Here is a 24,560-nt window from a genome sequence, read left to right as displayed (position 1 = left end):
GCAGTTCCATTAAGCTTGTGCATCAGTTTGGAGATGATTGACGTCTTAGGCGCTCTGAGCCTGCGAGCACAGCGAGTCCATCTGTTCAGACTTTCTTTGGCTTTTCATCAGCAGTGTGTAGTTTTCAGCATATGCAGGATCCTGTTCATATTTCGTTAGGTTTGCACCCAAGCATTTCATTTTTTTTTTGTCTTTTGTCTTTTTGTTGTTGTTGTTGTTGTTGTTGCTATTTCTTGGGCCGCTCCCGCGGCACATGGAGGTTCCCAGGCTAGGGGTTGAATCGGAGCTGTAGCCGCCGGCCTACGCCAGAGCCTCAGCAACTCGGAATCCCAGCCGCATCTGCGGCCTACGCCACAGCTCACGTCAACGCCGGATCGTTAACCCACTGAGCAAGGGCAGGGACCGAACCCGCAACCTCATGGTTCCTAGTCGGATTCGTTAATCACTGCGCCACGACGGGAACTCCAAGGGAACTCCCTATTTTTAATTTTGATGTCCACATATTCTTTGCTAATACATAGAAATGTGGTCGCTTTTTGTATACTGATCTTATGTACTACAACCTTGGTGGCTGTTGTTTTTGTTTTTGTTTTTGTTTTGCTTTTCAGGGCCGCACCCATGGCGTATGGAAGTTCCCAGGCTAGGGGTAGAATCAGAGCTGTAGCCGCTGGCCTACACCACAGCCACAGCAATGCAGGATCCGAGCCACGTCTGTGACCTACACCACAGCTCACAGCAACAATGGATCCTTAACCCACTGGGTGGGGCCAGGGATCAAACCTGCAACCTCGTGGTTCCTAGTCGGGTTCGTTTCCACTGCACCACGACGGGATCTCTGCTTTGTGTTTTTGTTTTTTGTGTGTGTGTTTTTTTTTAAGAAATTTGTCCATTTCATCTAGGTTGTCAAATTAAAGCTTGTAGAATTGTTTGTAGCATATCCTTGCTGTCCTTTTGATGTCTGTGGTGATATCTCTTGCTTCATTCCTGATTTTAATTTGTGTCTTCTCTCTTTTTCTTTGTCAGTCTTGCTAGAAGTGTATCAATTTGGTTGATCTTTTCAAAGAACCAGCTCTCGTTTCATTGGTTTTTTTTTTTGTCTTTTTGCTATTTCTTGGGCCGCTCCCGCGGCATATGGAGGTTCCCAGGCTAGTGGTCAAATCGGAGCTGCAGCCACAGGCCTACGCCAGAGCCACAGCAACGACGCGGGATCCGAACCACGTCTGCAACCTACACCACAGCTCAAGGCAGCGCTAGATCCTTAACCTACTGAGCAAGGGCAGGGATCGAACCCGCCACCTCATGGTTTCTGGTCAGATTCGTTAACCACTGCGCCGTGATGGGAACTCCCAGTTTAGTTATTCTATCAATTGTTGAGAGAAGGATGTTGAAATCTCCAGCTATCATGGTGGATTTATTTATTTCTCCTTTTAGTTTTCACGTCACATTACTTTGCAGCTATGTTGCAGAGACCATATATATTTAGGATTGCTTTATCTTCTTGGTGAATTTACCCTTTTATCATTATGTGCGATGCATTTCTGTCTCTGGTCATTTTCTTTATTTTTAAGTCTAGTTCATCTGATCCTAATAGAGCAACTTTGCTCTCCTCTGATTAATATTTGCAAGATGTGTGTTTTCTATTCTTTTACTGTCAAGCCCATGTGATCACATGTACAGTGTGTTTCTTGTAGACCTTGTGCAGTTGGGTCATTTTAAAAAATCTTCTTGGTCAGTGTCTGTCTTTTAATTGGTATATTTAGACTATGTACTTCGGGGTGGGGGGCTGTACCTATAGCATATGAGTATTGTTTTTCTCTGCTTTCAAGATTTTTTTCTTTGTCTTTAGTTTTCAGAAATAATTTTGATGTGTCTTGGTGTGAATTTCTTTGGATTTATCCATTAGCGTTCACGCAGCTTCTTGAATTGCTAGGTTGCCACTCTTGCCACATTGGGCAAGCTTTCCGTCGTTGTCTCTTCAAGTGTACTTCTGCCTCCCCCGTCTTGTCTCCTTCCAGGACTCTGATGACGCAAATGCTAGATCTTCTTTATAGTCCCACAGGTCCCTCGGACTCTTCTTCTCTTCCTTTTTTCACCCCCAGTCTGTTTTCTTTCTGACGTCTGACTGGATAATTTCTTTTGCCGTGTCTTCCGGTTCTCTTGTTCGTTCCATGGCTCTGTCATTCTGCTGTCGAGCCGTTCCGCTTCGCTCTTTTATTTGGTACTGTATTGTTCAGTTTTAGACTTTCGCCCTGGCTCTCATACCTTGTTTCTTCGCTCAGGCTTCGTTTTCATCTCTTCCAAGCATGTTCATAATTTCTTGTTGCAGTCTTTAGCGTGGCTGCTCTGAATCGTCATCAGATAACTCCACCTGCCTGTCACCTCGGTGTTGGCATCTGTCAGCAGTCTGTGTTCATTCAGTTACTGGTTCTTGGTATGAGGGCGATTTTTCCGTTGAAAGCTGGACATTTCTGTGTCCCGTTAGGTGACTCTGGGCTGTGTTGGACCCTTCTCTCTCCGTTGGCTTTTTCTAACACTGCTCCAGCAGGGGCAGGGCTGCTGCCTTTTACCTCTGGATGGAAGTGGAGGTCTGGCTCCTCACTTGGGTCCCACTGACGCTTGAGGCGGGAGGTTCCTTGCTATGCCACAGGGAGGGGGGTTCAGCTCCCCCCGTGTCCTCCTCTGATGTTGCCCGGCAGGTAGAGGGAGGGGAGCTGTTCCTGCGGGTGGGGGCTGCCTGAGCCCGCCCTGGTAGGGGTTCCGGGACACCTCTTAGCTGGTGGGCAGGAGTCTGGCCTCTGCTGGTGGGGGTGGGGCCGCGTCTCTTCTGTGTGTGCTGGCGTCAGGTGGTTGTCATCGGAGCGTTTTCTGCCTCGCCAGGTTGTCCCCCATCCCTGGTCCTTGAGCTCAGTAGAGGCTTTTATTGGGGCTTTTCTCATCTGTGCCCGTTGGCACTTGCAGGTTGCCCCTCCTTCGGGCCCCAGTCTGGGACAGGTGCCCATCTCCATGTTGCTCCTGGAGTCTTGGGGTCCCCAGCCCCTCTGCCTTCTCTCTGCCTCTTCCAGTCTGCGCAGGTTTGTCTTATGTGCGGGATCCAGGGTCTTATTTGCAGGTGGTGGAGGTATAGTGAACAGTACATCTCTCTACCCCGTCTCCCAGGAAGCAGACATTTCCAGCGATCGCTTTCAGAGGGGCTCTGGGCTGAGCACCCTGCCCCGGCCGCCAGCTCTTCCCAGAGCCCCGCCTGAAGTGCAGCGTCCAGGCGAGGGGGGGGGCGTGAGGGCCGGGCCAAGGCGCAGGGCTGCTCTCCGGGGAGGCTCCTACATGGGGTCTGGACGGGTGCGCTTCCTCCCGGGCGGCCTGCAGGAAGCAGAGCTCAGTCCCTGCTCTGGGTCCTCAGCACGGACGAGAGCTACCTGCTTCGCCTGTACCCCAGCCTTCAAAGTAAAACCCCAGCCCCCGGCCAGAGCACACCAACAGGACTGCACGCTTCCAGGGCCGGCTCCCTCTTGGGCCACCAGAGTCGGCAGCTCAGGTCACTGTGGGGCCGTCTGGAAGAGGAAGCCTTTGGCCCTTTCAGAGACCTTGCCCCGGAGAGGATGAGATGGAGCCTTCCATCCCCCTTGTGAGCCTCTCCCACGGGGCCCGAGGCTGTGGTGGGCGCTTCTGACTGGCTGATGTGGCCGGGTCTGCTCCTTTCGCCTTCGGAGAGTCTGAGTAGTGGTGGGAGAAGCAGAGCACCTCTGGGACGAGGCAGAGTCAGTGGGTGGGGACTGCAGGTCCCCTGAGCCAAAGGAAACTTGCGGTGGGGGCCGGGGGGTGGTCGTGCTTGCTCTCCAGGCTCTCGAAGTGGGCTGCAGGGTCTGGAGGTTGTCGGCGAGGCACAGATGGGTTGAAGGAGGGCCCCGGCCTGAGCTGCTCCGCGCTGCCAGACACAGCTTTGCTTTCGCTGTGCTTTAGCCCTGCAAGTCCTCTCCACCCCAGGCCGCCCTCTGCTCATAGGTCCCTCCCTCAGACGGCAGTGCAGGGTGGCAGGTGCCTTCCTGTCTCCTGAGGACCCTGCAGTTAGTTGCACGCTGGACGTTCAGAGGTCCTTGTCATGCAGCTGTGAGCACCGGGTCAGCCAACTGTGAGCCCTTTGCTCCACTCCCTGCCCCGCTGACCTTGAAACGGCTGTACTGAGATGTAACTCTCATGCCGTGTACACTTGACTTGTGGTGTCTTCCCGGTTGTCAGCACCATCAATTTTAGAACATTTTCTTCATCCCCCAAAGGAAGCCCGTGCCCTGTAGCTGTCGCCCTCCGTGATCCTTTCATCCCCTGCCCTAGGCACCCACTGCCTGCCTTCTGTCACTTGGATTTGCCCTGGTCAGGGCTCTTGGGGAACCTTCTCTGCTTCCCAGCCTGTTGGAGCACCTCTTTTTTTGCCCCCACCCTGTGCTGGCCCAGCCTTCCCACCTTTGAGGACGGCCTGCTCTCCGGAAAGGGTCCCCTTTGCAGTGATCCAGTGATCCATATGAAGAGGTCATGGCCAGGGGAGGTGTGGGCTGGCAGCCTCTCTGAGTTTGTTGAGTGAATAACGGTGCTCGTTGTGGGCCCGGTTCTGGGGGACGTGTGCCAGTCCCAGGTCTCCTGTTGCCCCTTTTGAGAACAGGACAGGTCAGCACAGCTGATGGTAGGAAATCGCCCCAGAGTCCTATAAAATCAGGAGAGTGGTGTGCAGTCCCAGCAGACAGAATCAGAGGAGACTTGACCTTGGCATCCAACTCCAGATTTCACTGGTCAGGGAACTGCCAGCAGAGCGGCCAAGTGGGGAAGTCACGTGACCAGATCTGCACAGGGAGTCGTCCCCCGGCACTGACCCCGCCATCCTGTGTGCGGGCGGTGGCGGCTCTGCTCCGGGTGTGCAGTGGCGCCGAGAGAGGCCCAGTGCACTGGCCCGCCGCGGGGAGGCCGGGTGCCTCTGCTGTTGGCTGAGGAAACACACCTCTCCACCTCTCCGCTCTGCTGTCCCGCCCGGGTGGCGCTTCGTGCCCTGCACCCCACAGGCCCTCCAGGGCAGTCCCTCTGACGCTGGTTGCCTGCCGGCACCCACTCCCGGGTTTTGTCCAAGCCAGTCTCATTTCCTTCCATCAGCCCCCTCGTCCCCCTCTTCTGTTCTTGGGTGAAAGCCACTGTCTCCCCAGGGGGCCTGAGGACCCTGCAGAAACCAAGAAGAGAGGCTCAGCCGCATGCTCTGTGACCTCTGATAGATTCCGCAGCTTTTCAGAATGAGGTGTTGGGACAAGGCCTTCCAGTTTGGAAGCATCGAATGGAACGTCTCTTAAGAGGACCCCCAGGCCTTCCCCAGAGATGGCCGCGGTGTGGAATCAGCAGGCGGGGGTGGGGTGGGGTGGGGGGTTCCTTTGTGCTCCTGGCCTCCAGCTGGCGGCGGGGCCCTGGGCCTGCCTGTGCCTTTCCTGCCGCTTCCTCAGGAGCTGGGCGTGGCTGAACCGGGAGCTGCAGCCTGAGAGTCTGTCTCTGCTTTCAGCTCCTGAGGAAGCCCTGTGGCCAGGGGCCTCGGAATGGAGGGACTCTTCGGCTCTAAAAAAGTGTAAGAATAGCTGACATTTATTCAGTTCTTATAAGCCAGACAATGCTCGGGTTATTTATTTTTTTCTCATGCAGTTTTTCTGGGATAATTCACATACCATAAAATTCACCCTTCCTTTCTTCTTTTTTCTTTTTCAGCCACACCTGCGGCATATGGAGGTTCCCGGGCCAGGGAACTGCCATCTTCAGCAGTGCAGCGTGCTGGCTTGGGGATCAAACCCAAACCGCTGCAGAGACAACACCAGATCTTTAACCCGCTGTGCCACGGTGGGAACTCCAGAATTTACCCTTTTAAAGCATACAATTTTGTAGTTTTCAGCTATTCTTACAAGTTCGTGCAACTAATTCCACTATCTCATTCCAGAATCTTTTCATCACCCCCAAAAGAAACCCCACACCTGTTAGCAGCCGCTCCCCATTTCCTGCTCCCTCCACGTCTTGGCAACCACTCTTGCCTTCTCTTTCCGTGGATTTCCTTATTCTGGGCCTTCCATGGAAGTGGAATCCTGCGAGATGTCGTCTTTTGGGTCTCTCTTTCTCACTTAGCATAATGCCTTCAAGGTTTAGCCACATTGTAACGTGGCGGTGCTCCCTGCCTTTTTATCACTGAATAGTATTCCATCGTGTGGTTAGACCACGTGTCGTTTATCCGTTCCTCTGTTGATGGACACTGGCCTGTTTCTCCCCTGTGGCTGTGAATAGTGCTGCTGTGAACTTCACGTCCACGTTTTGGCTTGATCACCTGCTTTCAGTCTCCCTGGGTGTGTGGTTTTTTGTTTTTGTTTTGTTTTTTAGGGTTGCACCCGTGGCATGTGGAAGTTCCCAGGCTAGGGGTCGAATAGAAGCTATAGCTGCCAGCCTACACCACAGCCACAGCAGCTCGGGATCCGAGCCACATCTGCAACCTGCACCACAGCTCATGGCAATGCCCGGGTCCTTAACCCACTGAATGAGGCCAGGGATCGAACCTGCGTCCTCATGGATGCGAGTCAGATTCGTTTCGGCTGAGCCATGACAGGGCGTCCTCCCTGGGTGCCTGTGTACCTGGGAGTGGAGTTCTTGGCCCTGTGGAATTCTGAGTGTACCCTTGAGGACCTGCCGGACTGGTTTCCCCAGGGGCCGCGTGCGTCCCCGTGCTGTGCCGTGCTCTCCTTGCATTATCGCATCAGTCCTCCGTAGATGTCATGAGGCGTAGGTGAAATTTTCATTACTCTCACTATCAAAGGGGAAGGCAGGAAGTCCAGGGTCCGTGGCCCAAGGCCCTGCGGCCGGCAGGTTGACGACTCTGGGGCCAGAGCTCGTCATGGTTGCTAAAGCCTCCGCTCCGTTTTGCACCATCAGGATGAGGGCCTGCGACTGCTGCTGTCCGCCCGTGTGCCTCCTGCCTGCACACTGGCGCTCACAGGTTACTGCAGACAGTGCTACCGTTTCCCCATCTTGGTAGCTTGATCAGGAACTCAAGGAAGGTGGCTGTGTCTTGGGTGTTTCTGTGTCCTCCCGGTTTTCAGGCTCCCCCTGGGTGTTGCATCCCCTGCTCCACAGCCACTGCTGCAGACCCACCCAAGCCTCTGGCTCCGGACCGTGTTTCTTGGAGGTGGGCTGGGCCAGGCGATGAGATGCTTGGCGTGTGCTGAGCACAGGTGGATTCTGTTTCCAGTGAGTCCCTGTCAGTTTGTCCCCAGCTTGAACCTGTCCAAGTCCCCTGATGACCTGCCCTGCCTTTTTCTCCAGGCAAAACCCATTTACGGCGGCTGGCTGCTCCTGGCTCCAGATGGGACTGACTTTGACAACCCGGTGCATCGGTCTCGGGTAAGGGCATCAGGGTGCACTCTTGGGGGGAGTCTGGGGGGGGGCTGCTAAGGGCAGGTAGACCGAGTGGAGGGGAGGGGGATGGGGAGTTGAACCGTGGATCTGGGGATGGCTGGATCCGCAGGGAACCCCTGTTTGCTGAACTCTATTTGATAGTGGGTCCCACGGGAAAAGCCTCAGGTCCATAGTTAGGCTGGCCCTCCATCCAGGATGAGAACGCACTTCCTAGAAACAGCTCATGGAAAAGGCCATGGGGTGGTCCAGCGCGCCTGTGCATTGTCCCTTCAGAGCGGGGGCCCTGCTTCCCGAAGCCCCTCCTTCCCATCCTTCTCCCCAGCCGGGGGCTCAGCACAGGAGCACCCGTAAAGGGATGTGGGCCTTGAGAGCCGACTCTGCATCAGCCCCCTGTCTCCTGGGGACCAGCCCAGGGCAGGTCCGGGCTGGAGCAGCAAGGTGGTCGACCGGCACTGTCCTGGCTTGTAGCTAAGTCACTCTTTCCTTTCCCACGTGCTCCCCTCCAGGCACCTGTTTTCTGCACGCTGCTCCAGCTCTGCTCCCTTCTCCTCCCCTGCTCCCCTGAGAGCCTCAGTCCTGCCTCTGGGACTCTGCCGCCCTGGCCTGAATGGTACACCCCACAGAACTTGCTTTGTGTCTCGGGTCTTTGGGCTTCCTTCTGGAAGGTGGTTGATTTTAAAGACAGCACCCAGGGGCGTTGGAAATATTTCTCAGGCAGAGTCCAGGTGGCCTCTCCCTGGACTAGGCTGCCTCTCCCAGCCAGGTCGGAACACCCGGTATGGAACTAGCCTTCTGCAGGTCCCCTTTGCAAGGCCGTGTGAGTGTCCTCTTGCTGCCGCCTGGGCGTGAAGATAGCAGCGGCGACTGTGTCCCAGTGCTGCAGTAACCAGGGAGCAGCCCTCATTCCTGTTTTATATTTAGATCATACAGAACTGCCATTTCTGATGGGAAAATCATTAGTGTAAATGATATAATTCTGGCCCAAAGCAGAGACACAGTATTTTAGTTCGTTCCTGTGGCCTTGTTGCCGGTGGAAGTACGAATTCCGCTGGGCTTTTGGAAATGTTGACAATAGGTCCTGGATTTTCATGATGATCTTTGGGATTCAGGGACCAGCTCTAGACAGGTGCCCCCTGCGGGGAAGGTCCTCCCGGTCCCCTGGCAGTGCACCTGGCCTCCATCGGCCCCCGGTGGCCTGGCCTTTGGGTCCTGGGCGGAGAGGGACACCCTTCGCCAGTGGGGCCCTCCCTGCATGTCGGGGCTGTTCCTCCTCGGCCTCACTCCTCCTCGGTTTTGAATCTTGTTTGTTGATGCCTCCTCAGTGGATGCTGCAGCTGGCCATCTTTTTCTATTTCTCGCACTCCCCTGGATCACTGGAACAAGTCTTCTATACCATTTTTCCAGATTTTTTCAGAAGTTGGTAATCAGTGCCTGGCATTGTCAGGTTATCCCGTATCATGTCAGGTAAAGGAGAAAACCAGTGTTGGCAGTAGTGTGCGGTAAGCTCTGCGCCTGCCGCGGAAGGAGTACAGGAGGGTGACCCAGACGTCATCGCCGCTGCGAGGAGCTTGCACATTAAAATAGACCAGGCGGAGTTCCCGTCGTGGCTCAGTGGTGACGAACCCCACTAGTATCCATGAGGACACGGGTTCCATCCCTGGCCTTACTCAGTGGGTTAAGGATCTGGCATTGCCGTGAGCTGTGGTGTAGGTCGCACATGCCACTTGGATCCTGCATTGCTGTGGCTGTGGTGTAGGCTGACAGCTGCAGCTCTGATTCAACCCCGAGCCTGGGAACCTCCATATGCCTCGGGTACAGCCCTAAAAAGGCAAAAGAAAAGACCAGGCAGGGTTAGGGTTTAGGGTTTAGGGTCAGGGTTTAGGGTTATGGTTTAGGGTTTGGGTTAGGGTCAGGGGTTAGGGTTAGGGGGTTAGGGTCAGGGTCAGGGGAGCACACTGCGTGTTTGGGCCCCTTCCCTGGCCCAGTCCTGGCTCACAATGCACCTTCTTCCACCCCGGGTCTGCTTTCCCTGCCATCTACCCCAGAAATGGCTGTGCAGCCTGCATCCCTCAGATGCCGGCTTGTCGGACTCGGGCTGGGCGAGTGGGGCCGGGCCGGGACCCAGCCCCCTTGTGTTCTGTTGCAGAAATGGCAGCGCCGGTTCTTCATCCTCTACGAGCACGGCCTCTTGCGCTACGCCCTGGACGAGATGGTGAGTGCCTGCGCCGCCCTCCTCATCCCCAGCCTGCGCCAGGCCCTTCCCGGCGGCGGGGCTGCCTGGTGGGCACCGCAGCTCTGTGCTCTCACGCAGCTTCTACTCGGGAGCCCGGAAGGGTAGAAGGGCCCGCGGCAGCTGGTTGCAGTGATGCCTGCAGCCCGGGCCTTTGCTCCGAGCATCCTCAGTGGTCCCGGGGGAGAGTCGGTGGTGAGGGAGGAAGTCGTTCTTTTCAAGGACGATGGGGTTGGGCCCAGCCAGAGCACCTGGCTCTGGGAAAAGCGGGCCGGGCTGCAGGCCTCAGGGGCAGGCGGCGGTGGCCCTGGGCAGGCGTGTGCAGGCTGAGCGCCGCGGATCACTCCCTGCAGCCCAGGGCTCCTCTCAGAGCCGTTGCCGAGATTGGCGTGGCCTGTGCCTTTAGATGTTCGGAGGCCTCCTGGCCGTAGGGCTAGTGCTCTGGTCACCCAGCCATAGTGTACGGGCGCCGTCCTGCCCCACCGCTCACCTGGTTTGCTTCCTGCTTCCTGGACTGACTGACTGTTTACCAACCAGGTGCAAGGTTCTGGCTTTTCTTTTCCCACCCATTTCGTCTCTTGATTTTTTTCTCTGAAGGAGGTGGGTCTGTCCTAACTCGCTGGAGGTAGGATGAATTTTAAGCTTTATAAAAGGTTGGAGACGGAAGATTTGAGCACCTTTTCCTGTGCCTTGGGCGTGTGTGGCTCTGTGGGCAGCGTTTTGAACCGGGGCTGTCGAAGAACCTCTCCTCACAGCGCGTGAAACAGGCGGATCCCACTGCCTGCATCCCAGCCTTTCCTTGCTTTGGGGTCCTGGAAGCAGAGCGTGGGCCTCGACTGGGGATCGCCACGCCTGACTGCCCGGGGCTGCCCGGCAGTGTCTGGCGTCGCCCTTGATTCTCACAGCTGCACGAGGGTGGAGAGGTGCCTTTGGCAGCTGGTGGGTAGCGGCCTGGGGCAGCGTGTGAGGCGCAGGCCGGCTCCACGCCCGAGAGTGAGCTGCCCCTGAGTGTCGCAGCGCCGAGGCTGAGAGCCCCTGGGTGACCTGGTCAGTGGCTTATTTACATTAAAAAAAAAATTCGAGTGTTGTACTTGCTATCATCCCTGTTCTTAAAAGGTGGGGAAGCCCCCCCCCCCCCACCAGATTTCCCAGGAGGGCGGGAGGTGAGGGGGCAGGGCTAGCCTGCGGACTGGCCCGGCTTTGTGTGTGTTGGTGTCGGGGGTTGGGGGGGGGAGCTGGCTCGTTCCTGGGGTGGAGAGGCTTCTGTCGGGTGTCCCTGCGCATGGGGTGACCACAGGGCCGGCAGAACTGTGGGGGCCGGGCTGTGAGCCTGGGCCGGGCTGGGGCCGAGGTGGGCGGGTAGGTCCTGCTTCCTGCAGCAGCTCCGCCCACTGGGCCTGCCTAACCGCCTTGCCTTGGCCTGGGTCTTGGAGAGGCAGCTCTGAGCAGCCACTCGCGCCCCGGCCACCCCGTCCCTCCCAGCTAATGGATTGCATGTAATAAGTTGTAGCATTTTATGGCTGGGCTCCTAACACCCAGTCGCAATCTGCTTCAGACTGTTACTTGGACATGTATGCACTGTGACTACTTGTTCTGATTTGCCTCAATATCATCCTACTGAGTAGACTGTAACTTTTTTTCATTGCTGGATCCTTCATGAATCTTAGTACCTCTGCACTGTCTGGCCTGGGGTTTGGTGGCTCTGAGCGCGTAAATATTCGTTGAGCTGAAATGATGCCCTGTGTCGGTGTGTTAGGTGCCGCCGGATTCTCTTTGGGCTCAGGGAGGAGCTGGGCCTGGGCGCTCCTAGGAGCGGGTCTGAGGATGTTTTGCCTCGCAGCTGTTAATGCTTCCTCAGCAGAAGGGAGAGCGCCCTCCCGAGGGCTCCGGAGAATGAGGTGGGGACAAGAGGGACGCGGTGGCGGCTGGGCACTGCAGAGCACAGGCTGCGCTCCCTGGCGGGTGCCTGCCTGGAGGGCTGGGGCCTGGCAGTTGGGCTCCAGGGGCAGACTGTTGCCTTTCTCTTCCAGGCGGCTCTGAGATGGGACTAACCTTTGGGAATCACTTTTCCTTTTTTGGGAAATTTCTTTCTCGATACACCCACATACCCTGTAACTGGTGGGTGTGGAGGAAAGGCAAATTGCCCAAAAAAGGAAAAAAAATTTCTCAAATGCAAGCTGAGGTGAGGTGGGCTCAGGGCGGCCTCCCAGACAAGTGGGAGCCAGAGTAATTTGGCTGGGCCTCTGGAGTGTCAGGAGCGGACAGAGTGGAGACTCTGGAGACCCAGACGGCAGCCTCCGTCCTTGCTTCCGTCTGCCGGCCATGCTCCGCCCGGCGCTGCACCCGTCCTTCCTCTTTCCTGGTGGCTGATGTGAGGCTAGGGTGTTGGTGTCAGCAGGGCCCAGGGTCATTCGAAGACTTTACTGCAGAAGCACTCAGTCCAGAGGACGTGCGGGCACCCCGGTTTCAGGTGGAACCCACTGGGCTGGGAGGCCGGCAGCGCCGGGGGGACTGTGCCTGATGAGCTGTGGCGGTCTCATCTCCGGCTGTCGTCTTCTCTCTCTTTTTCCGCCTGGAAGCCAGGCGGAAACAGGGTCTAGGGATTTTTTTGTTTGCTTTTAAATTTTGGTAAACTATAGGTAACAAAAATTTACCTTTTTTTTTTTTTAATTAAAGGGCCACACCCGCAGCATCTGGAAGTTCCTGGGCTAGGGGTCAAATCGGAGCCGCATCTGAGACCTACGCCGCAGCAATGCCGCATCCTTAACCCACAGAGTCAGGCCAGGGGTCAAACCTGCGTCGTCGTGGAGACTAGTCGGGTTCTGAACCCGCCGAGCCACTCCCAGATTTGCCCTTGCAGCCGTTTTTAAGATGACAGCTCTGTAGCCTTGAGCGCACGCACATTGTCGGGCGCCACCATCAGCTCCTTCCCCAGAGCCCTGTCCATCCTCCCAGGCTGGACCTCTGTCCCCGGGAAACCCTCACCTCCCACCCCCTTGCGCAGCCCCCACCGCACAAGCCGCCTCTAGGGACCTCCTGTAAGTGGGGTCGTGTGGTATTTGTCCTTCTGTGTCTGGCTGATCTCACGGAGCATAACGTCTTCAGGGCTCCTCCGTGACGGAGCCTGTGTCGGGATGTCCTTCCTGGGAAAGAGATTTGGAAGGTCTCGTGCTGTTGAACTTGGCCTGCCCCTAAGCACACTGCTCCTGGGTCTCTCCTAGGTGGACACAGCGGGGAGTCGTACCCAAGCTTCTGGGGCAGGCGCGTGGGGCATGTTGTCACTCCCCGCCCCAGTGATTCCTGCAAAGTCAGGACAGACCAGGACCCTGCGCCTTCCCAGAGGCCGAGCTGCACACAGCAGGGAGGCCTCATGGCCTTCTGAGCCGGGTCTTGCTCGAGGACAGCTGTGGCTTCGTCAGCCCCTAGGATGGGGCGGTCGCCCCCAGTCCCTGTGCTGGCACGTGAAGTCGTGGGCTTGGCCCAACCACTCTCGGGGGCCGTTGAGTGCTGGAAGGCAGGGCTTCTGGCTTCTGTACAGTTTTCTTCCTACGGGATGCAGTCCTAGTGGTTGCTTGATGCCAGGATGCACTTGTGCCCCCAGGGAGCGTGGGGAGGGACTGAGCTCGGCCCTGCTGATGTCTTTGAGGTTCTCCCGCTCCTCTGCAGCCAGGCCCCCTGCAGCCTCTGCGTCAGCACCTCCCGAGGGCAGGGCCGCGGGATCTGCAGTTACGCCACCACTCCCTGCGGTGTGAAGAAGCATAGGCGTGAGAAGCGCTGTTCTAAACCGGGGCTCCTCTCGGCCGTGCTTGGAGCTCTTGTCAGCAGCCCAATGCCGCTGACTCGTGGTAACCGTGGTGGCTGTTGTGTCCGCAGGAGAGAGCCACCGGGGAGGACCTGTGGCCAAAAGGAGGTCACTCTTGGTTTGTGGTGAAGCTCACAGCCTGTTGGGACCCACCTGTGGACACGTGAAGATAAATGCAAATCCAGACCACGGTCTGCCCGCTTTTCAGCGCGCTAGGTGGTTTGGGGAGTCAGAGGAGTCTTCTGGGAGGGAAGAGGGGGCATTGGCCGTCCTCCTTGTCACAGGGGTTGGGGGGATGGCGTGCTCACCCTAACACTCAGGGTTTGTTCTTGAGGCACAGTCTCTAGAGTGCTGCGCATAGCAGCCTGCTTGGTAGATATTGTGTCCATTTCACAGAAGGAGAAACTGAGGCCCAGACAGATGGGGGCGTCCCTCAACTTCATTGACAACTGGGGTCTGTGAACACGTGAGATGTTGGAGAATGATGGAGTCTTCGCAGTGGTCCCGTGCCTCCCTCTGTCTCCTCAGGCCGGGTGGACCCAAATTCTCATGGACACCGTGTTGGGCTCTTTTCTTTTTTTGATAGGCAAAAAATAGATTTGTTAAGATAGGATGCTTGTGAGAGGAGGGCAGGCTCAGAAGCTCTGCTGTGTTGGGTTCTTAACCTCCTGAGCCGCAACAGGAAGCCCCCAACGTAATGAACTTTCTAAAAAGCATTTGCCAAAAAAAAAAGTTCCCGTTGTGGTGCAGCAGAGACAAATCCAACTAGGATCCATGAGGTTGCCCGTTCAATCCTTGGCCTCGCTCAGTGGGTTAGGATCCGGCGTTGCTGTGGCTGTGGTGTAGGCCGGCAGCTGTAGCTCCAGTTCAGTCCCTAGCCTGGGAACCTCCACGTGCTGTGGGTATGGCCCTCAAAAGCAAAATCATAATAATAATAACAACTAAAGAATAAAATAAGAAGCATTTGCAGAAGTTCCTGTTTGGGCTCAGCGGGAGCGATCCCAGTTAGCATCCAGGAGAATGTGCATTGGATCCCTGGCCTCGCTCAGTGTGTCAACGATCTGCCATTGCCGCCAGCTGCTGCGTAGGTTGCAGATGTGGCTCAGAACCCTGTGGCTGTGGTGTAGGCCTGCAGCTGTAGCTCTGATTCCACCCCTAGCCCAGGGTCGTCCATGTGCCCCAGGTGCGGCCCTGTATAAAATTTTTAAAAATAAACACTTGCAGAAGTGGCGAGTACACACCCAGCTTTCCAGGTTGTGAGGAGGGGAGAGTTGAAGGGAGGCGGGAGGGGTTGCTGGCAGGGCCCGGCCTGCGGTGCTGGTGTCAGGGAGAGTTGAGGGATCAGCCAGGGGAGCTTGGAAGGTACTTCACCCCTGTCCACTGGAATTTTCTAGACCTGGGCTCTGAGGTGAATCCCTTGCTCTGCCTTTGCTTAATCATGACAACTGCAAATCATTTCCGCCACTTCGGGAGAGGTGTTGTGGCAGTTCATTCCTTGATGACTCGTAGAACACAGGCAGTAGGCGTGGGCGCGGGTGGGTGTGGTCCCTTGGGGTGGGTGTGGATGACCACCGAGGCTCTGCCTCTGGGCTGCCTGCAGGCCGGTTTGCTCTAGGGCATCTTTGGGTCAACTCCAGGTTGCTTGGAGATGGTGCAGTGAGAGCCGAGGGGGACCCTGACGACCCTCGATGGGCCTGGGAGCTGCCCTGTTGTCATAAGGTCGGGGGCAGTGCTGAAGCTTCCAAGTCTCACACTCCTTTCATTGTTGGCCTCGCTGGGACCAGGGGCTCCACGCGTTGTCCCTCTGGGGCCTTCTGTACGGATGGTGTTCCCTGGACACAGGGGCGCACCTTTGAGCCTTTTGCACTAGGCTGGGGCGGGGCTTGGGGACGCAGGTTGCCTGAGACACTGCAGCGCACTGTTCTGCCTCTGGCAGATTTTTGTTGTCACTTACAACTCCATGTGCTGGCCTGGGTGACATTTCTCAGTATTGAACAGCCGGGGGATGGAAGCCATTGGTGTTTGATCACAGGCTGTTTGGGGGCGAAAACCGCAGCAGACTTCCGGGGGTTGGGCCGGAGGGGTTTCTAGAGCTGGCCTGGCCTGGACGTCATTTACGGGCGGGGAGGCCCAGTGCAGGTGCCCAGCCAGTAGGTGCGGGTGAGCGGTCAGGTTCACGGGTTGCCTCTGGGGAGGGGGAGAGAGGGCGAGGAAGGGCTTGACGGTTTTCCTGGGGGCCTGATCGGGGGCGGTGCAGATGCTCCGTGCTTTCCATGGGAATCTCTGGCGCGGCAGCCTGAGCCTCGTAGAGGAGAGACAGACCACAGCGGTGGTGAGCGAGGAACGGGCCAGGTGGGTGGGACAGAGGAGTGCCTGCCAGGTGGGCGGGAAGCCCTCTGCAGGCAACCAGGAGTCACTCTCCCTGCCCTGGACGGGGCTGGAGACAGAGGCAGGGCCGGCCACTTCCTGGTGGAAGTAGAACTTCTTGTGACCAGAGGCTGTGGCTGCCTCCTCTTCACTTTGCCATCCCCTCTCAGCTCCAGGTCTGGGCAGGGGTGGGTGGCACGGGACAGGCACGGCGGGCAAGGAGAGCGATGGGCCGCTCTCGGTTGATCCTGAGGGCCCGGGTCCCACCTAGGCGTCCACACGGCCCCGTGGGCACCACGCGTTTCCTGAGGGAGCTGGGCGCAGGAGCAGCGTGGGTAAGGACTGGCTCTCCCCAGGTCAGGAGACAGAGAAGTGACCTGGCCCAGGTGGTGTGCGGCGGGTGGAACTTTGCACTGGGGACCTCTGATGGTCGCTCTGGCGAAGCCTTTCAAAGGGGACGGTTCTGCAGATGGCATGACCGGCGTCCTTTCCATCAAGCTGGCCCGCAGGTTGAGGTGAGGGAAGCAGGGATCTCGCTCAGCTTGTCCTGTTGGCGAGATGGGTTTGTGTTACTTCAGCAGGGGGGGGTGTTCTCCCCGAGCCGGTGGGACGGCTGGGTGTGGGAGGAGGGCAGATCTCCAGAGCCACAGGGCCTGAAAGGCACGGCTCAGTCGCCGTGGTCACCACCTCTGGCCCCACGGGACACCCTGGTCCACGAGCAGAGAAGGGCCTGTGAGGTGCTGCTCCAAGGCCGGGGCCCCAGCTGGGCTGCGGCCGCACCTGCCGTCTGCCCCGCCCCCACCCAGGTGACCTTCCCTCTGGGCTTCCGCTTGTCCCTCACCCGCGGCTGGGCGGCTGGGCAGCTGGGCCGTCCTTCAGCGTTTCCCGTGAGTGATGGGCCGGCCGTCTCCCACCGAACCCGCTGGTAGGGCTTGTACCCGTCACCCCGCTGACCCGTGAGGATCTGCTGTCCTGACAGTGCCTTGCGGTGCCCAGGCCCCTGCCAAGAAGCTGTGCCAGCTCCTCTCACGGGGTCCACTTAGTCCTCCCAGTGGTCCCGTGCGGGGAGTGGCCACCTGCCCCAGGGAGGGGTCTCCTCCAGCAGAGCTGAGCTTCTTGCCCTGAGCCTGGGGGCAGAGTCCCGCTTCCACAGCTCTGACTGGTTCATGTTCCAAGGCCCTGGTGTGGCAGGTCGTCCTACCCTCAGGGTGTGGTGGGTGCTGACACCTGCCGCAGGGCACTCAGTGCCCACAGCCTCGCCGCTGGCGTGGAGAAGTGCCAGGGAGGTGAAGGGCTAGGGTGCCTCCTTTTCTTCATCCCGTGAGGCAGCCAGTGTCTGAGGCATCCCCTGGACGTGGGCCTTGGCCTCGTGTCTGGTGTGCTGGCCACACCTGGCCCTACTTAGCCCCCGTGTCGGGAGCAGACCTGGCGGGGCGGGGGTGGTGGGTGTGGAGTGGGGTTGAGCTCCTTGGAGACCTGGGCTAGGCTACCCCGCCTCCAACAGATGAGGGGCTGAGGCCCGAGGGGAGGAGGGCAGCTTTCAGGGCCACACCTCTGCCTCCACGCAGGGCCGCCCGCTGCCTGGAGTCTGGCCGCGTGTGACCAGGCGCGGTCCTCGTGGCTCTGGTCCACCGCACTCATCGTGGGCACGGAGCTGTGTCGTCGGGCGGGCAGGGGGGGGAAGAGCAGTGGCCTGGGTGTCAGGAGGATGGCAACCTCTGATCTTTTGGGGTCCCCTGCACAGAGTTCACGCTCTGTGAGAGGAGGTTAGGAAGACGGCCTCACCCCCGTGTACCCAGCGCGGTTTCTGTGTAATCGCCGCAGCCCAGGGAGAGGCGCAGCGAGGTCTCCACGCGGATGCGGTCCCCTGTTCTGCACGTGGGGAGGGGGGGCCACACAGGGAGGGGCAGGCACGGGGCCGGGCCTAGGAAGTAACCCGGAACCCTCCCCCCTCCGCCGGTCGTGCCTGGCACGCGCTCCGCCCCGCCTTTTGGGTGGCCCCGTCGTCTCCTTGCTTTCCTGCAGCGTGTCCTCCGCGGCATCCTCTCCCCGTCGAGGGCAGGCCTGGTCACAGTGCCAGGTGTGGCAAGCACAGCACCACGGCTTTCGGCTGAACTGCCACGGTCTGGTAGCCAGATGGCTTCCGCTGCCCCGGACCCTGAGCCTTGTCGGGCGGTGTGGGACGTCTGCTGCAGAACCACAGCACTCGCTGCACAGAGGCGTGCCCTCCCCGCCGGGGGCTGCCCCAGAGGGGCCGCTTAGGGTCTGGGGGCCCGACTGGTTGGGCGCTCCCGCGTTTGTCGGTGGCACATCCGTACCGCTGTTTCTAGAGTCTGGGGAGGTGTTCGTTGGCTTTGCTCACCAGGCACAGGATTGGGTCTTTCTCCTCCCAGCCCCTCGTCCTGCCGGTGTGGTTCAGCACAGTCCCGCCTGGGGTTAAGTGGGTGGTGCCCGCGTGGCCCTGCAGCAGAGCACGTTAGGGCTCCTTTCACAGTTGGTTTCTCTTGAGTTAATAACTGCCCTCCTCCCTTCATTTGTTTGATTTATATTTAACCTTAATTGAACTCTGAGCTTTCGGACAGAACCATAAAACTCCTCTCAGTGGGGGCAAGTCCCAGGTCGGTGGCTCTTTTCTGAATCCGTGGCCACGTCCCTCTGGAGCCTTCCCTCCCTGGCTCCTGTTTGGACCGGGTCTCCTGCAGGCCTGGCGCTTCGCTCTTGACCGGGAGCTGCCTCCCGCCTCCTCCCGAGTTTCTCAGACCGTCTCTTTTTCCCTGGGTTACTTCTCCACTTGGCGAAGCCTCCTGAGAAAGGCATGAAGGAAAAAGGGCTTTTCACCTGGCGTGTCTGGAACTGCCTTTCCCGCCCACGCTCTTGATTGGTGGTAGCTGGACTGCGAGCATGTCAGGCTGGAAATAATTTTCCCTTGGAATTTTGATGGCACCATTCTTTGTCTTAAATTTCTACCATTGCCGTTGAGAAGTCCATGTACGAAGGATCCCGATTCTTTGTAATCAAATGGACTTTTCTCTCTGAAAATTCTCAGGAGCTTCTCGTTATCCCATGGGTTCGAAAATTTCCGGAGGCTCTGTCTCGGTGTGGATGTGTTTTCTCTCACTGAGCCGGAAGCCTGTGCACCTTTCGGCGAGGAAGGTCCTGTCCTTCTGGCCCAGCCCGTCGTCTTGTGTGTTTTCCTCTGGTACTTTTTTCCTTTGTCCTGTTCTTCCCTGGTCTTGACTCCTGTCACCGGGCCCTGGGTTCTTGGGCCATCTCTCATTTTTCGGTCTTCCTGCGTCGCTTTGTCATGCCTGAGACTTCACGACCCTTACCTGTAAGCCCTTCCGTTGCCGATTCCAGAATATCCTGTTCGCTTACCTCTAGGCTGGTTCTTACGCCAGCTATCATATTTTTGGTTTCTCAGGGCTCCTCTTTCTGTTCTCCAAGTGTCACCTTTTGTACTTTCCTATTCCTGGTTCACGGATGCAGTACTTTCTCTTCGGATTTCAGTCATGTTGAGATTCTGTCTCTGGCCTGACCCGCCTTCTTCTCGGTTCCCTCTCTGCCCGTTTTGGTCTTGGGTTTTCTCAGTGGTGACCCTTGGCTGTACCTCTGCTTTTGAGAACAAGCCTGTGTGTAGGGTGTGTGGGTGACTGGCTGACAGGCAGGCAGGGGGCTGGCGTGTCCTCCCGTGTGCAGTCTGAGGAGACCTGGGGACCCAGAAGAACCTGGTGTTAGGAGCCCTCGCTTTCAGGATGCAGACGTCCATGGACTCTTCCAGCCCCAGCCCCAGCCCCTGCCCCCGTCCCCGGCTGGCCTGGGTCCAGAGCCTTTGCAGAGAGCATCTGGTTGCCGCTGGTGGGAGCCGGCCCGAGGCCTGACTGCGCCTTACCGGGGGGCTGTCCTGTCCACCGGCTCTCACCCTGCCTCCTGGGGCCTCTGGGCCCTGAGCCTGCTGCTGTTCTGCACGGTGGCTGCCTGCTTCCTCCTGGTTTCCCTCTGGGCGCTTTCCTGCTTTACCCGGTCACTCTGCCTGCACAGCCACTTCCTGTGTTTCAAAATTTGTTTAATATCCCACATTGCCCCTCCAGCTTGTCTCTGAGAGTTTATACTTTTAAAAAATGATCTGTGGTCTTTTTATTAGGGTTTGATCGGCAACTTGAACCAGCTACTGTGATTTTGGCCACTTTTTTTTTCCTGGCCACACCAGCATGTGGAAGTTTCCGGGCCAGGGATCAAACCCACGCCACGACAGTGACCTGAGCCACTGTGGTGACAGCGCCAGATCCTTAACCCACTGCACCACCAGGGGACTCTGATTTTGGCCACTTTTGTCGGGTGCCCCCCCCCCCCCATTTTAGGAGTCAGTCTGCTCGGGGCATATGCAGGTTTCCGTTGTGGGCGCCTCCTCCCGCCTTCCCCGTGGCTCTGTTTCCAGGCTGCCCTTAGCTTCTGTGCCTTGCTTGGTCCTGCGTGGGCCTCTTGGTCCCTGGGTCTACATAGCTCTGTGTGTACCTGCTGGGCTGTGTGTGGCGTGCATGGGAGCGAGTGTTCACACACCTACTGGGGGCGTATTTGCCTCCTGAATTAAATGTTCCAGCTGTAATTTGCTTTAACACCTTTCATGAGGAAGAGGCACTTGCACAGGTAGTTGAAATTCTAGATTCTCTGGTTGGATACCCAAGGGTTAAAGATGACGGCCCTTCCAGAGACGTCAGAGGGCGACCCGCTGATCTTCCTCTGGCAAAGGAGGCGCGGGCCGGGCTGGCCCCGTCACCTCCGTGCACCAGCCCGAAGACCCTGGTCGCGGCCTGGGCCACTTCTGTGCCTGACCCGCTGGCGGACTTGAGAAAGGCTGTCGGGGAGCTCTGGGCTCGGGCCCGTCCTCACCCCAGGACGCGTTCCTGGTCGTGTTTCCTTCTCCACTCCCAGCTCGCTGCCCACGACTCTCTCTGGAACCTCGGCAGACCAGGGGAGGTTGAATGTATTCGTTCGCTTATCACGCGCTGTGTGCCATGGGCAGGCTGGGGTTTGAAAGATACAGATGAGAAAGTGTCCTGCCCTCCAAGGTCTCCTAGTCTCTGGTCGGGAAGGAGGGGTCCACCGCGGGGGAGGGGGGTGGGGCGCAACGTGCCCAGAGAGACAGCACCCCCCCCACCCCGCCGCCCGCTCAGGGGTGTCCTGGGAAAGGACTGGTGGGGCCTGGAGGTGCGGGGTCACTCAAAGCCGGGGTGGGGGAGTGGTGATTTCTGCCCCCAAGGCCAGAAGTACAGTTTGCTCAGGGTGTAGTTGGAGACTCGTGTGGGGCGTGGAAAGAAGGAATCTCCACCGAAGCGACGCCGCAGTCCCTGCGTCCGGTTTGGAAGGACAGTCTTTGATAGGGACACTGTGCCACCAGGCAGCTGTATTCACTGTTCCAGACTGTGGGCATTCAGGTTGCTTTCAAGTTTTTTCCTTCCTTCCTCCTTTTTTTAAAAAAAAAGTGCTTCAGCACAAGTTCCCAGACTCAGAGTTGCTGGGTCTGGAGTGTGATCGATCGCTGGTCGTGCTCCAGAAGCGCTGCTCGCCCCCTCGGCGGGGAGGGCGTCCAAGGTCACCCTTTTCTTCTCCGTTTTCTTCTCTCCACGTCCTGTACCCGCACTTGTGTGGCTGTTCCGGAGGCTGTAGAGATGCTTTTTGAGTGAGGCACCCATGTTCGAGACCATATTTGTGGCCTCAGTGGGCTGAGGAAATAGCCTGACTCATCGGCAGCCTGAAGATAATTGAAAAGCCTTATTTTAGATTCCATTTCATTCCATCGCAGTCAGGTCAGAACCAGCAGCCGTGGGGGGCGGGGGGCGAGTCTCCCTGCACTTGGGAGAGCTGGGGGCTGGGAGCAGGCTGCTGAGGGGGCGGCCCTGCAGGGGCCGGGGGCCATCGTGCTCGGCCACCCGGCGCTGCTGGGCAGTCGTGACGTGCGCCCGCCCTGCACAAACGCAGAGCAGACTGGACAGCGGCAGAGCTCTCGGTTCTTGGGCGTTTGGCCTTTTACCTGGGCTCTGCTGCCCCCTCCCACCCTCTGCCTCCAGGCCTGGAGCACTGGGATTGAAACAAAAGCGTCTCTGGCCCCAGAAGGTCCCTGCTTGCTTAATTCCCATGTCTCTAAAAATATCTGTGGGCTTCTTCCGGCCCAGTCTCCTCCCTGCAGAGTCCGCCGCTCTCCCCACCCTCCACTCGGGGAAGAAATCAGACCTCCCCGTCACTGCTCTTTCCAGGCTCAGAATGGAATAAATAAGAAATGCCGAGTTTCCACAGTTAAGAGGGGAAACTGCCTTTGTTGAGTCTGGAGGGCTGCCACTGCGCGCGGGTCCAGGCCCACACTCTGAGGGCCTGCTGCTCCAAGAAGAGCCCCGGGAGGAAGAAAAGGGGGACGAGCCCCCTTCCCTCGGCCAGTGGGGTGGTGCAGGGGGGCCGGCGGCCTGGCCAGTGCGGACCAAGAGGAGTCTGTGGGAAGCGTCCACCCCGGGTCTCCCTGCATGGAGCTCAGGCCCCTCCCCATTCCCCCCCCCCCCCGCCCCAAACTTTGGATGCCTGCCTGATTGAGGCTCTATTGACTTCCACATTTTCCCAGCTCTGTATGAAGAGACCAGCCAGTGGGCCGGGCCCCCGCCAAGCTCCTGAGAGGGGAGGGAGGGATGGAAGGGGAGGAGAGCAATACTCCCGGGTGGGCTTCCGTCCTCCCAGGGGGCTGGGGAGGGGAGGGGCGGGGAGGGGAGCGGGGCAAAAGGGGCTGCCCAGCAGGGCTGTCAGTGGTGGGAAGAATGTCTCTCCCCCGCCCCTCCCCGTCGGAAACCCCAAAATAGCCATGCTAACGGCTGAGCAGGCAAGCTTGGAGCCAGCTGAGAGCCTTTCGCTTCCCAGCCCCTCCCTCTTGCTCGCAGGCCTTTCCGAGCTCCGTCTTTCTGAGCTCCCCCTTGTCGTAGAAATGCTGAGCCACCCGTACTGCCTTCTCACTGGCCCCACAGGGAAGCCCCGGACTAACCGAGCCGCATCTAAAGGCACCCGTGGCGGCCGGATCCTGGTGCGAAGTCATCCTGCATTTACTTTTCTTGTAGCTTTGAATTTGCCAATTTCAGGTTTCTTAAAATGAAGCACATCTGTAGCAAAGATGGAGATAAGGCAAAATGCTAGAGACTGGACTGGACTTGAAACCAAGGGGCTTGGTCGCACGCGAGAGAGCAAATACCACGAAAACTGCTTGCTGTTCCAAATGTCTTTCCCGGTTATAAAAGTAACCTACTCATTGTACAAATTTTGTAAAAACAAGACACCACAAAGATGAAAAGACCAACCGACTATTCAGAAAAATTCTCTGATGGGAACTTGTGGGGGTTGAAATGATGAGAGGCTCTTTTTGGTTTATTGCTTGTTCAGAGGAATCCGTCCAGGCGTCACCTCCCTGCTGCCAGCCTGTCCCACTCCATCGAGGCTGCTGCAGCGGGTACCACAGACTGAGTGGCTTATAAACCACACTGTTTGTTTCTCATTGTTCTGGAGCCTGAGAGTCCAGGGTCAGGTGAGGCCCTGCTTCCAGGTGGCTCCTGGGTCCTCACCTGGCAGAGAGGGGACGCGGGTTCCCATCCTCGAGCGCTCCACCCTCGTGACCGCATCCGGTCGAGTCACCCAGGGCCCCACCTGTGATGCTCTCCCGTTGAGGGGTAGGGGCTTTTCTTTTTTTCTTCTTTTTTTTTTGGTCTATTTGCCTTTTCTAGGGCCACTTCCGGCGGCATGTGGAGGTTCCCAGGCTAGGGGTCGAATCGGAGCTGTAGCCGCCAGCCTACACCACAGCCACAGCAACGCGGGATCCGAACCTCGTCTGCGACCTACACCACAGCTCACGGCCACGACGGATCCTTAACCCACCGAGCGAGGCCAGGGATCGAACCCACAACCTCACGATTCCTAGTCAGATTCGTTAACCACTGAGCCACGACGGGAACTCCGAGGGGTAGGATTTTAATGTAGGAATATTGAGGGGGGACATTCAGTGCATAAAGAGGCCCTTCAGTGACCCCCCCCAGCCAGACTCCACCTCTGCCCTGCCGCTGTCCTGGGCCGAGAGCGGCACAGGTGGGTGTGGTGTGGGGTGATGACAGGTTACTCTGGAAAGCTGTGGCGCTGCATCCCGAAGGGTCTGTAGGGCCGCCCCACCCCTCCTGGATGCCCACAAGCCTGGCCTGGGGGAGCACAGCGTGCCAGCCCGGGCAGCGCAGGCCCACAGCTTGTGTCGGCTGGCTTGTCACCTCGAGGAACTGTCAGAACCAACCTGAGTTGTTCTGTCCTCACAACAGTTGGTCAGAGGATCCACGGACGGATGTGTGTGGGCTTGAACTCCAGCTCCGCCGTCTGCTGGCTGGCCCCTCACTACGTCTAAACTTTGGCATCCCTGGGATGGGGAGAGGAGGGGACTCTCCGATGAGTGTGATGCGGGACAGGACCTCCGTGGAGCTCCATTTCCTGTCCCCCCCCCCCCCCCCCCCCGCCGCCTTCCTGTCGCCCCGGGGACTCCTCCCGGGCGCCGCTGGGGGGGCGGGGGGCTTCCGGCCGCCGCTGCCGCTGCCCTGCAGCTGCTCTGGCTGTTTGGGAGGCGGTGGCCTCGACTTTGAGTAAACGGGAGGCCCAAGTGGAGGTACCCCAGCTCGCCCAGGCAGCCCAGGGCCCTGGTCCTGCCTGCCGCCTCCCCCTTTTCACGTGGAGAGCGCGCCCATTCCT

General features: G+C 58.1%; 1 protein-coding gene across 7 annotated transcripts in view; it reads left to right on the top strand.

The window, feature by feature from the left end:
- The window catches only part of MPRIP (myosin phosphatase Rho interacting protein), a 112,865-nt gene that overhangs the window by 25,060 nt on the left and 63,245 nt on the right, over nucleotides 1-24,560 (top strand). For all 7 annotated transcript variants that reach the window (XM_047756587.1, XM_047756584.1, XM_047756585.1 and 4 more), the window contains exons 2-3: nucleotides 7,321-7,398; nucleotides 9,560-9,625. In XM_047756587.1, the coding sequence (XP_047612543.1) occupies nucleotides 7,321-7,398; nucleotides 9,560-9,625 (144 nt within the window). The remainder of the gene's footprint in view (nucleotides 1-7,320; nucleotides 7,399-9,559; nucleotides 9,626-24,560) is intronic.

Source organism: Phacochoerus africanus, chromosome 14, assembly GCF_016906955.1.
Source record: "Phacochoerus africanus isolate WHEZ1 chromosome 14, ROS_Pafr_v1, whole genome shotgun sequence".
NCBI lineage: Eukaryota > Metazoa > Chordata > Mammalia > Artiodactyla > Suidae > Phacochoerus > Phacochoerus africanus.
This window is presented reverse-complemented; position numbering and strand designations above follow the sequence as displayed.